Raw genomic sequence first — 13,456 nt, 5'->3', positions numbered from 1 at the left:
CGCAGCATTGCATATTGAAGTTGTAAAATCGCGCAAACACAAAAAGTCAGCAGCAGACAATCACCATCAGCCCACTAAGCAATGAGTAAACAAACTATCCATTCGTCCACTTGACTACAAACAAACATGCAAACGTATCTATGTCTTCATCCAGCTTACTGTCTGCCTTGACTGACAGTCAACTAATCTACACTTCCATCGGATGGGTGTTATTGCAAATGCGAGTGTGAATTGCAGCGATGGATGGATGGTCAGAGGCTTGCCGTGTAGGAAATTTTACAATCACATATTTTGCTCCAATGGATAAAGTGGCGTTTTTTGTTGCAGAAAGACACGTGTATTCAACAAACTATAGTTATGTAAAACTATTCAACAAACTACAGTTATGTAAAGAAGAAAGGCAGTTTGAGTCCAGTTTTAATAAGATAGTATTGAAAATTAATGCAACGAAATGCAAAACAAAAAAACTATATTTTGTGATTTTTTGCTTGAAGAAGCATTTCATTTTATAAGTAACTAAATATGATGTAAATATGTTCACAGAATTTGTGTTGTTTAATATTCGGCGAGTCATTCAATAAAAAAATATTAGTTTCTATACAGTAACCAATCTCAAGAAAGACCACCGGAAAACTTGTTATAACTTTAGATGAAAATAAATAATGATCCAGATGCTAATTCCGTTTTTTAACAAAATGTCATGTTTTCAAACAGAAAAGTAGACTTTGTGAGAAAATTTCCTCTTCGGAGTGGTGGAAAAAGTTAAATAAGGTCGCTTGTAAGTTTCAGGTCGATCGATTCAGCTTTTTCAGAAAAATATTCTTGCCTTAGTGCACAGCATTTCGAAAAAAAAGCTTTTAAACTTTTGGGAGCCAATTAAAATAATTTAAAAATTTTTACAAATATACATTTGTCTACGAAACTATTTGCTGGATAAACTTCAACGTTCATAATCGATACAAAAATCGATTTTTACGAATTCAGAAGTGGATATAATTTCTTAAGTACACAGATATCTATCCACCACAAGAGATTCAAAGTGAAAAACATTTTTCACCTTCTTTCATTAACAGTTAGAAATGAAAATTTCACCAAACATCAATCCGAATAATTGGAACTACAACTACTTGTGCATAAATCACAATCACTGAAAGTTCAGCTTTTGCGTTTGTTAATATTTTTCGTTTTCCTGCAGGGTCTGAACACGCTGTCACGTACTCCTCGTACACAAGTAGATGTATAGTAGATACACTTTTACATAAAAACACACATTAACTATCATTGCATTGAATCAAAAAAAAATTACCGCTGAATTGCCGTTATTGCATGCCAGTGACAACTACAAGCTCACATATCCGTTCCCACGACAGTCGGGTCTACGAAAACCGGAACGGATCCGGATTTTTATCCGGCCAAGGACTGTCAACTCGGCAGATTTCTGCCGTTACAACAACAACAACAACAACAAGCTCACATATAGTATGTATGTACATGGCTCTATGGTATATATGTAGATACATATATGGATGTATGTACATATGTAATAGGTACCCTCGCAAAACTTAGACAAAACTCGACACAATTGAAATTTTGAAAATAGTGCAAAACCAGAATCGAAAATTTCAACGCATGTGAACAGTTTGTAGGGCGCACTCTAACAGCAGCTATTAAAATGAAAACTTGAGCAGAGTTGCACAAAAGAGTAATTACTGTAATTTTACTGGGAAAGTAACCTCGATTATATGTTACTGGGCTGTTTTATATAAAAGTATGTAGTAAAAAGTTTAAAAGAGATTAAGTAATAATGTGAGACATACTAGTTAACTAAAAACTAATTTGAAAAAAACATTAAAAGAGTTTTGAGATTTAATTTTTTGAACAATTTTTCTCAAATTAATTAAATTTCAACTTATTTTAAGTTTTACCCACAGTGTACATTTTACTTGTGTTTTTTTGTAGGATTAAAAAAATTTCGAAATGAGACTTCATACAAATGTTAGAATTTTTGAAAATTTATTATTATATTTATATTTCATATGGATTTACGGGGCATCTCGAAGGATAAAATTTATGTTATTCTAACTGTATTGCCGTGCCTATTGCCTGTGGAGACTCCATATTAAAATGCTTATGGAAAGCAATATATATGGTATACTAATTAGTATGTCACTTCACTTCAGCAGCTTGACAGCGCAGTTTTCATTTCTATGAAAATTTCGAAGAGGCAACATATCCCATTTACACATACATATACCGACTGCATTTTCGTAATTGCGGTAATTTTAAATTAAGTAGAGCGAGTATTAAGACGATTGTGTTATATTCTAAAAATAAAGTACATGTTCAACATAACATTTTTCCAAAAAATTAATATGTAGTTTAATATTGTTAATTTACAAAAAAACTATACAAACTGAGTTGGGAGCAAAGTCTTAAATTTAATGAACTTATACAAGCATACATCAAAATAATAAAAATGATAACAAATGCTCACATACAGATTTGGTAATGGCAATAGCAATAGATTTGATAGTTAGTATGTCATAAATTTTTGCCTATCGAAATGCCCCGTTATGCAGAACGAAAATTAAGAACTTACATACTTTACTGAGCAGTAGGAGAAAAGTGAAAATAATCTCGACCACAAACTAACACATATGTACATATGTAGAGAAGTGTGTACATATGTACAAATATATCCATATAGAAAAAATGCAAACAAATATTTAATAAAATATAACAACAGATTCACACGCCGAAACAAATAATAAATAGTAAATTTTTTTTATTATTATTTTTTTTTTTAATTTTGGGGCAATAAAATTAAGCACAAGAAATTCACCTAATTAGAAATTCAAATGACAAGCCCACTTTTGTTCGCTTTGGTGATAACATGTAATAATGACTAGCGGGAGAGGGGCGCATAACACGACGGTCTGTGCCAAAACATACAGACCAGGCGGCCGGCAGTCATCAAAAAGTGATTATTGTAATTTTTAATTGTTACGCGGAAAACATGAATCAGCATTGATGACGACACGAACGACAAGAAAGAGGAAACACAAATACAACACAATAAAATGGAATAGCCAAGCACGAAGTGACGACAATTAAACTTCGCATATCTACTTTAGAAATTAGTATTGACATGTGTAGATATGAGTACATACATATGCTTACAAATGTTAAATTTATGCAGGCATACGTATATGTACATATATCACATGTACATGTGTTTGTACTTGGATAGGTGGGGAAAAAAATCAATGAGTGTTATATTAGAGAAATATTACTCAATAAATATGCAAATTTGAAAGTGTGCGAAAAGCAAAAACAATAGATAAGATCGAGCTGTGGAAACAACAACAATATTTTTGATTTATCCACACTTTCTGATTTCGCCAAAGTTACAAATTTGCAGCAGTAATATATTATATGTACTTTAGCTTTATAGAAGCAAAATAACAAAAACAGAAGCCGCAAAAATGTGTGATATAAAAGCCCACTTAGATTATATTTTTTTATTCATAGAAACCCTGCAAGAAAAATTTGGGAAAATAAAAAATACTGAAATACTCTTTTCTTAAAAAAATATAGGTTAAAGAACTTCAAAAAATATCACAAATAATTATTTTTCAATTACACCTTTTGTATTTCCATTAATGCTTCATAGATTCATTTGAAAAGAGTTCAATAAATTTCTGAATCTTAACATCACTTTCAGTTTATGATTTTTTACCTTTTTTAATATAAACAACTTTTTTAGGACAGTTCGTAAAATTCATTGTACCCCCTGATCAAATTTGACCCGGACGGGCAAAAACTCTACGGCGACATCGAACACAAAGTTTTAAGCAAACTCCTTGTTAAATTTTTGTCTATGGTAAAAATCACTACATAAAAACAAAAAGTTATCACACACATACTTGGCATATGGAGACCAAACTTTGCACGAACAAAAAGAAGGATTAGGAAGCAGTATAGGAAAGATGTTTATGGCTTCGGTTTACGCGGTTGTCCCAGTCCAATTTTTCAAATGGTATGTAGGTACCTTTATTTATATTATTATAAATTCGCACTGGGTACTTATTTGGTGCTTAACTTAATTGAAACAAGTATATAAGTGAAATGAGGCTCCAAGGCGATAAGCCATGTGCCAACCAGCAGCTTAAAAAATAAACAAAAACAAAATATTCATACATGAACTACTTAAAAAAATATGTATATGTACACGTTGTGCACTTACATTAGGGTAGTTCCATTTTTTGTTGTTAAATTTTTTAACATAATGAGAAGAGTGAAACGATTTATGAGCTTCTATTCATCAAAACAATTAAATAATAAAAAACCAAAAAATTAAGTAGAATATTTATTTAAATAAAAAAATAAGTTAAATAAACTTATTAATTTTACTGCCTCAAAAGTATATTAAGAAATGAAAAAATTAATAATAGAATATAGAAAGTTACGATTACATAATAAAATAAAACTGAATTATTAAAAAAAAAACTCAAGTGAATAAAATACAGAATTCTCATCGGTCTGTACAAGTACAATACACACGAGTATAGCACTTGATATGAAAATCACTTTCATACAAATACAATTCATGGCGTTTCCCTTGCAAAACATATGCGCGAATAAATCGAAACAAATTGTGCTCAAGGTCCACAGCAACACTTCAACCAAGTAATTGTCACGCAAATGCGGTGCATAACAGATATGAGTGTGAAAGATTCGCTATAAAAAAGAGGCAAGCCTCGAGGCTTTCAAATAAAAAAGTGGAAATGGGAATTAAAATAATGAAGGCAGATGAAGCCACTTAACAAGTAAGAGGCACACAAATATGCGCATATGTGTGCACTTGTATGTAGAAGAAATTTTCAACTTTGATTCAAATTCTACTGAGTTTCAAATAAAATGTGCGCAAGGAACAATAGGCGCATATCACATGGGTACACTTATACAACTTTTCAATTGCCATATGCTTTTCTATTTAAGCAGTGAATTAATAAATAAAATTCATGAGACACAGAACTTTTTTCAATTGCGTAGGACGTTTCTCATAGGTTGGTATGCTCCTTATTTTTAATAAAATAAAACCGGTTACTGATTTTCAAATACCATGATAAAATATTTATTACACTAATCGAATGAATAGGATCTCATGTGCTTATAAATACATATGTTTGATGGCAGCTCCATTAGTTACAATTATATTTTTGAACTTTGTCAGGAATTCAAGCTCACTGAGCGTTGAAGGGTCTTCACAGCGCTTTAGTGGCCTCATTTGAAAGCAATTTGTGCACGCTTGATGTGATTTCACAATTATGTATATGGGTAACGTTTGAACCAAATATGGTTCGACTCGATGCGATTGAATGCATTTAGTTGTAACCCTATGACGGCACACTAAAGCACAGCTATGTCGTGGTCTCGTGCAGCCGTTGGCGATAAACGCCGGATGAAGCAATAAAAGGTCATTTTCGGGAAACGTGTCAATAGAATAAAATGCGTAAATGCGTAAAATGTCTTCCGGAGCTTGACTAATATCGCCGCCGGTAGAGACACAAACAAAAATCTAAAAGTGACGACTATACTCTAGGCCGCTTTAAATATGTACATGCATACATACATATATATAGTTATTTATTTAGTAAGTATAGAGGAAATTTTAAAGATACACCATCCCCTGGGTATTTGTTTGAAAAATTTATTGAAAATACTGTCGGCTTGATATACATGTTCAAATGTATGTGTGTTAGTACTAATTTATTTTCTTTGTTGGCATTTTCCTTATTCCCTCATCAATATAAAATGTGGCGACGTGTTTTGTTTGGAAATTTAAATGTAATTTTGTAAATACCAAAAGCAACAGTAAGCAAAGAGTACGAAACAACCCCACCCACATGACGAAGGGCAACAACAGAGGCGTATGAAGTGCAAAGAGCATATGCAGCAAAGAATGCGACCACAAGAGGGCGAGCATGAAGTTGGAATATGTGGATGCAAAAATAATTTTTAAATGTTCATTTATGTACATGTGTATGTATGTCTATTTAGGTATGTACATAAGATTTTTAAATATATGTTTTTAATACATGTTTGTTTATGTATATTATATTTTCTTTTATCTTGCATGTATGTAAATGTAAGTCCATATAAATATACAACAGTATTAACGCAATGCCATGAGTGGTTGTATATTTACCACCAAAGCAGGCTTCTTGTTTGAAGTTAATAATAAATCATACAATTAAACGAGTTACTGACGATCATAACTTCAAAATCAATGGAAGAAAAATCAGATGTCAGCGACTAATTAAGATTTATGTAAGCAAAAAAATGTTTCTAGGAAATTGAATGTGTATATTTACGAATGTAAAAAGCCGAAAAAATATTAATTTTATGGGTATTTTATTGTACACAGAAGAGGGTGTTTTTAGTTTGACACGAAGCTTGCAACACCAAAAAGGAATCGTCGGATACCCTACAAGGTATTTCAATTTATTTGACAAAATATCTTACTGAATTTTCGCAAGGGTTACTTTTCAAGTTAACGCCACTATACTAGATTAAATTTTTCGGATCGAATTACTATAGCATGCCAAAACCACTGACATCGAAATCACGTTCTTGTATATACATTTTTATACTCTCGCAACAAAGTTGCTAAAGAGAGTATTATAGTTTTGTTCACATAACGGTTGTTTGTAARTCCTAAAACTAAAAGAGTCAGATATAGGGTTATRTATACCAAAGTGATCAGGGTGACGAGTAGAGTTGAAATCCGGATGTCTGTCTGTCCGTCCGTCCGTCCATGCAAGCTGTAACTTGAGTAAAAATTGAGATATCATGATGAAACTTGGTGTACGTATTTCCTGGCCCCATAAGAAGGTTAAGTTCGAAGATGGGCAAAATCGGCCCACTGCCAGGTCCACAAAATGACGAAAACCGAAAACATATAAAGTGTCATAACTAAGCCATAAATAAAGGTATTAAAGTGAAATTTGGCACAAAGGATCGCATTAGGGAGGAGCATACTTGGACGTAATTTTTTTGGAAAAGTGGGCGTGGCCCCGCCCAATACTAAGTTTTTTGTACATATATCGGAAACTACTATAGCTATGTTAACCAAACTCTACAGAGTTGTTTCATTCAGGCATTTCCATATACAGTTCAAAAACGGTAGTGCGTTAACCGACTAACAAAAAACGTCAGAAACACTAAATTTTACGGAAAAAATTTCAGAAAGAAGCTGCACCCAGGCTTTATTTAAAAATTGAAAATGGGCGTGGCGTCGCCCACTTATGGACCAAAAACCATATCTCAGTAACTACTCGACCGATTTCAATGAAATTCGGTATATAATAGTTCCTTAACACCCTGATGACATGTACGAAATATGGGTAAAATCGGTTCACAACCACGCTTTCTTCCAATATAACGCTATTTTGAATTCCATCTGATGCCTTCTCTGTATAATATATACATTAGGAACCACTGATGATAGCGGAATAAAACTTTACACAAATACGGTATTTGATGCGAGAGTATAAAATGTTCGGTGACACCCGAACTTAGCCCTTCCTTACTTGTTTTTTATTTGTGTAGGGTGGTCTAGCAAGGGTGCAAGCTAACATTTTTTTATTCTTTTAAATTACTTATATTAACAGTTTATTCTAATAATTGGGTATAATTTTTATTAAAATATTTGAAATTATATTTACACAGCTATTTTTGCATATAAGGATATTGTTAAAATTGTTTGAGACATTAACATCATGTAATCTTTTGAAAAGCACCCACGCGTTTAATAAATGTACATATGTACATATATATATTATGTACGTACTTGTAGCAACCTTCAATGGCAGCCAGCTAACCCGGCAAGAGGCATTCAAACAATGGTGGTGCAACTACGGCCGGCAAACATATTTAACAGCTGCTAGCAAAAAATCCACCCTACTTTATAATAAACAATAGACACAATATGCCACCCGCATAAAAGCTGTGGAAAAAATGCAGCATTTAGTTATCCATATAAAGAGGAGCGAAAGTCGCAAATATAAAATAGAAAGTAACATGAACACAGGAGACAATAAGAATTACAATAAAATGTAGCTAAATGCGTTTGTTTGTTCATTTATACATATATACATACATATTTACAAGTACAATGCACCTACATCCCATTATGTAAATAGTACCTAGAGTATTTATTTTACTTGCATATACATATGTACGTATTAAAGCCAGACCGGCAGGAAACTTACCATTATGTTCTGTGAAAATGTTCATTCCGATGGCATTGCAACGGCTGTGATTGTCCTTAGATGTATGTCCAATGCTACTACCCGAAGCGGTAGTCGAACGATGTGAACTCCCACCCACAGATGCTGGTGTAGCTGATGATTTGATGCGGGAACCGCGCAAGGTGGAACCAGCAGCTAGTGCATTTACACTGCCAACACTAATGCCATGAGACGACGACAAGCCGACTGGGCTGCCACTGCTTGGCACACCAATACAACTGGCCGTGCCGCCATGACCACCGCCGCTGGAATGTGAACCGCGCTCCTTTCCCTGCTGTGCGCCCATATTGCCAGCTTAGTAACTATATCGAGGGAAAAGTATACGCTTTAAGCTTGATTTCGATCCTTAGCGGTCAAACACTTTAGTTCAGTTTCAGACAAATGGGAAACCGTAGCTCAGGGATTTAACTAATTGCGCGTGTGCACGAGACCCAAAAATTTTAGCTTCCGAAACCGAAATTAGTGCGATTCCGGTGAACAGGGCACAAACCGCAAACGGAAGTCCGACGTTTTTTATAATTTCCTCTACACGTATATAACTTCCGGCATTTATATAATACGATTGTATATTTCTACTTTTACCTTACATACATTTTTGGTTTTATATTATGTATACAAATTTCCCTTTAATATAAGGATTTCTTACACATTTTTATTATGCACTCACTTTCCACTACTCTACGCTTTTTTCAATTCGCCTTTTCTACGTTACTTCGCACTTTGTAGTAGACATAAAATGCCTATAAAAGGGAAGTTGCAATTATTTTTCTTCTCTACTTTGCGCAACTCCCCATTTAGCGGCGCTAATATTTGTTTTATTGCCTTTTTTAAGAGATAAACAATTCTGATTAGAAAAATTAACATCGATTTTATGGGTATATTTATATTTTGCATTAGCTCTTTAAATTATATACTGAAAATACTGTATCGTTATCGGCGGCGACGCGTATAAGAAAACACGCCCTACCTGAATGCAAGTGCAACTTGTCTGCACCCAACCTCTTTTTAACACAAGTTTTATTGCTATGTACCAAAATCTTGACTTTGGATTATAGAGACTTTAGAACAAATGGGTATTTTTCACTACAATTTTCTTGTAATATAAATTTCACTGTAGGTTTTATGTATTTTACGTTTGTAAAGGCCTACAAACTCATTTGTGTACGAAACTTTTTACATTGCAAACATTTTCGAATGTTACACTTGCACTTTAATCTACGCTCGGAAGCACTGCATGGGAACGTTCCCGCACAAGCCGAAAAAATCGTGCTATAAATAGCAAAAAATTTGCTTTTAAAGTTACTCGCTTTTTTCAATTATATCAATAGAATTTATAATGTTTAATTGAGGCTTCACAAAAATTTTATATGCAGCGATTATGAAAATCGTCTGCTTCAACTCGTCGTTCTTCGTCGTTTGAAACAATTTTCCAATTTCACTTTGTCCAAATGTTTCACAGTGCATTCAAAGATACATCACAAATGTTATATACTTATCCCGCTCTTTCAAAAGAATGTCATCAAAACAAACCGCAAAACCACACGGTTGAATTTGGAAATATTTAGTAAAACTAATATTCGAAATTTGTTTGCAAACAATCTACAAAACAAGAAATTTAAAAATTGTATTAGGAAGTGACAGATATTTTAAGATTTAATTAATTATCTTCAATAAAACAAATTATCGATTTCGAATTTTTTAAACCATTATACGAATTTTGCAAAAATAATTCGATTCGATTACTTTTCGATCATATATCTCTGGACCGCATGCACAAATTAGTATATTGACCTGGCAATATTGAAACGAAAAATCACACGAAATAAACTGTCAAACGAAAAAGTAGCTAAATTTCGTCACATATAATTCGGATTTTTCTGGAATCGAAAAATACTTTATTAATAGAGAGTTTTGAAATAAATCTATATAAACAATTTGTTATTTCCTATCAAAAGTGTAAGTAACATAAAGCTGACCAAATTTCCTACATGCTAACTTTTTAAACTGCTTCTTTTAATCAACATATGTAGAACATTCAGAAACAATAAATTCAAGTAGATATTTCGGMACATATATCTCAATTTATAGGAGCTTTAAGTTTGAGGAAAACAATCGATTTTACTTAACGTTATAATAGAAAAAAAAGAAGATGTCTGATTGGGACACAGTTACTGTTCTGCGCAAGAAGGCGCCCAAAGGCAGTGCGGCTAAATCAGAAACAGTGGTTAATCATGCCAGACGACAAGGAGTACCCGTGGAAACAACACAAAAATGTGAGTTAAATGGTTATAAAGACACGTCTTCAGTGAGTCGGTGGCACAGTTTTCTAATTAAATATTTACATAAACCGATTTGTGCAAAAAGCACAAGTTTTACGCAATTGTATAGATGAGGTGTCCGATATACATATGTATATTTAGAGGTATAACTGAATATGGAAGCTAAAACATGTGTGTGTGTTTCTATGTATATACGTATGTTCATTGCAGTTGCCGAGTAGTTTCCGGGCGTTAAGTGTTATTGTTTTGATCTATCTCGCGTAGCATGCTTCCAATTTCACAATACTTGCACTTCAACTTCGTGATTTTCATCATCGTATATAATTGCAAGTTAAAATGTCATAAGATACTGCTATAGCACTGCTCTCGACTGCCACACTTTATCGCACTTATATTTCGTGTGTGGTAGACAAATCGAACTGTCAAATGCAATAGTGGGCATGATATTTATATCATGTTTATTTTTATGCAGGCTAATTTTGCCTCCATATTTTTATTATTATGAATTATATTATGTGCAAAAGATTTATTTATTTTAATTTAAAAAAATTTTTTTTTTAAATCGAATCTAAAAAAATATTTCTATAAAATGTGTTTGTGTGGAGCGTTGCAGAAATAATGCAAAAAACAGCCATTCCAGCTGACAGGGCGATTGTAGTTGTAGCAGCATAAATACAGTATTTGTTAGAATCATTCCATGTTCCCTTCTTTATATTAGATGGTGCGGGCACCAACAAGCAACATATAACCACAAAAAACACTGCCAAACTGGATCGTGAGACTGAAGAGTTAAAACATGACAAAATTCCATTAGACGTTGGCAAATTAATAATGCAGGGTCGTCAGTCGAAAGGTCTTAGTCAGAAGGATTTGGCAACTGTGAGTACAAGTAACTACGTAATGGCCTCAAGTAATTTTAACAAAAATATTTTCCTTCATATAGAAAATTTGTGAAAAACAACAAGTCGTCACGGATTATGAAGCGGGCCGCGGCATTCCTAATAACTTAATTTTGGGCAAGATTGAACGTGTGATTGGCATAAAATTACGTGGAAAAGATCGCGGCCAACCGCTGCAGCCTCCCGGTAAGAAATGAGTTGACAATGCGGCTGCAAGTGGCAACGCTAGTAGTAACAAACCAAAAAACAACATCCATTAAACGCATATCGCAACAGCAACCATTGTAAACGCTAATGTAAATGCAAATATGAATGCCACTAACTTTCATGCCATAAACAACTGAAACGCTTACGACACCAGCGGCAAACGCAAGTAAAATTATCGGGAGGCTGAGAAGTTTTTTCTTCCTAACGGAAGCAACACTCTTGTCAAGGAGCAGTTTTTCAATTTCATATGATCATACACATACATAAAACACATTTTTATTTGATTTAATTTTTTGTTTTCAAATTCGAATCTAATATATTCTGCTTTCAGCAGCATCATCATGAGCAGCCCTTTAACATCAAACAATACAAACCAGAGTAGAGCAGAATAAATAACAAAATGGAAACTGTAAACATGAAATGTTCATACAATTTATGTGCAACTACACATAAATTTTGAGCTCACACCACTTCATATTAAAAAGCCCAAATTTTTAGCAAAATACTAAGATTATGAAATGATAATGAATATTTATAAAAACAAAAAAACAATATAAAGATTTTTACATTAAACTTCAATCATGCTCAAAACTTAAATGTAGTTTATAAACTATGCTGGATATTACAACTGATCTATAAACATACATACATCCGTCGTTAATTATAATATTTCTTACTATTACGAAGTAATGAAATTTAAAGCTGAACTTGAATGATGTTATCAAAGATTTTTATTAATAAAACGATATTTAAGGTCTCGAAGTGATTTCTACGAAATTCGGAAAATATGGACGTGTTAAGATTTGTATGCAATATACATAAATTGTTTTTGTTTTTTAGATGTTTGCTTCATATATGTAAATATATGTGTACACAAAGTGCAACCGCCACAATTTTGTAATTTCCTTTCGGTTTAGGTCTCCACATAGTAGCATAGGCATACTTTTATAGACTGTTAGATACCCACTGCCGCCACGAGATTTTATTAGAACTGGGATGTGAGGTATTAACATAGAGTAACTAACTCAATGCCAAAATTCTTCATTCCCAATTTGGCGAACACAATTTCGGTAAACTCCACTGGCCTGACAAGTTTACTATTGCAGTTATGGTACACGTAGTTATAAATCGCGTGCGGAATAATAACAATTAATTGGTCCCTCTTAGCTTAGCATTTTTTTAATTCTTTTGTAATAGCATGAAGTGATGCGTTTTTACATATCGTCGGTGTAATGGATACGTTCTGCTAAATTATAAATTTTTTACATCTACTCCACTGCACTAAGGATATGTGGCTCCTAATAATATAATCTCAAGATTATCGCCCACTTAACATTACACAACTCGCAACATGTAATAATCGGTGCGCTACACAGATATAGAAGACAACAATAACCAAAAATATTAAACTTAATTCTTCCTTATGTATACCAAACTATGGTCAATATAAAAATCAATTGATTAAATATATTGTATATGAATGTAGTAGTTTGTATACCCATAATAATATACACACGCAATGAGCAATAATTATATAATAGATGTTTTATGGTTTAAATCAAAGAAATAAAGTAAAATTTAATGAGAAATGTATTGTTTTTGTTAATAGGTATTGAAATGGGTTTTACCAACTAATGATACTAAGAAATGCTAATGAATTGTACTCGTATTACTGAACCTTACTTTCTGAAATAATTGGTACATGCTTTTAGGCGTTTTTTTCTGGTGAAAGAATTCTTCTGAGTACAAAGTTTTG

At 33.0% G+C, this 13,456-nt stretch overlaps 2 protein-coding genes across 9 annotated transcripts in view; one reads left to right on the top strand and one right to left on the bottom strand.

The window, feature by feature from the left end:
- The window catches only part of LOC108969634 (tyrosine-protein kinase Abl), a 66,679-nt gene extending 56,964 nt beyond the window's left edge, over positions 1 to 9,715 (bottom strand). For 4 of the 5 annotated variants that reach the window (XM_018934477.1, XM_018934480.1, XM_018934479.1 and 1 more), the window contains exon 1: positions 8,277 to 9,715. In XM_018934477.1, coding sequence (XP_018790022.1) covers positions 8,277 to 8,601 — 325 coding nt within the window. In that variant the 5' untranslated portion in view covers positions 8,602 to 9,715. The remainder of the gene's footprint in view (positions 1 to 8,276) is intronic. The other variant, XM_018934478.1, reaches the window with a different exon arrangement.
- A 410-nt stretch (positions 9,716 to 10,125) lies between these two features.
- On the top strand, positions 10,126 to 12,462 carry LOC108969591 (endothelial differentiation-related factor 1 homolog). Of its 4 annotated transcripts, none has more exons than XM_018934391.1 (5): positions 10,126 to 10,271; positions 10,404 to 10,588; positions 11,313 to 11,473; positions 11,538 to 11,679; positions 12,032 to 12,462. In XM_018934391.1, exons 2-5 carry the CDS (start codon positions 10,465 to 10,467, stop codon positions 12,043 to 12,045), a joined length of 441 nt encoding a protein of 146 aa, XP_018789936.1. In that variant the 5' UTR covers positions 10,126 to 10,271; positions 10,404 to 10,464; the 3' UTR covers positions 12,046 to 12,462. The 4 variants fall into 4 exon arrangements, with proteins under 4 accessions (XP_018789936.1, XP_018789935.1, XP_018789938.1 ...); XM_018934390.1 differs by having other exon boundaries at positions 10,346 to 10,588; XM_018934393.1 differs by having other exon boundaries at positions 10,127 to 10,271; positions 10,346 to 10,588; positions 12,035 to 12,462.
- Positions 12,463 to 13,456: the final 994 nt, after the last annotated feature.

Source organism: Bactrocera latifrons, unplaced genomic scaffold (genome assembly GCF_001853355.1).
Source record: "Bactrocera latifrons isolate USDA-ARS-PBARC rearing strain unplaced genomic scaffold, ASM185335v1 scaffold_26, whole genome shotgun sequence".
In the NCBI taxonomy this organism is placed as follows: Eukaryota; Metazoa; Arthropoda; class Insecta; order Diptera; family Tephritidae; genus Bactrocera; species Bactrocera latifrons.
The sequence above is the reverse complement of the archived record's forward strand: the minus strand, read 5'-3'. Positions and strand labels throughout refer to the sequence as shown.

Bases quoted from the DNA above. Each gene is read 5' to 3' on its own strand.
- LOC108969591 (XM_018934391.1), top strand. From the start codon at position 10,465: ATGTCTGATTGGGACACAGTTACTGTTCTGCGCAAGAAGGCGCCCAAA. The intron at 10,589-11,312 runs GTGAGTTAAATG...TCTTTATATTAG, and splicing joins CGTGGAAACAACACAAAAAT to ATGGTGCGGGCACCAACAAG. The intron at 11,474-11,537 runs GTGAGTACAAGT...TCCTTCATATAG, and splicing joins GTCAGAAGGATTTGGCAACT to AAAATTTGTGAAAAACAACA.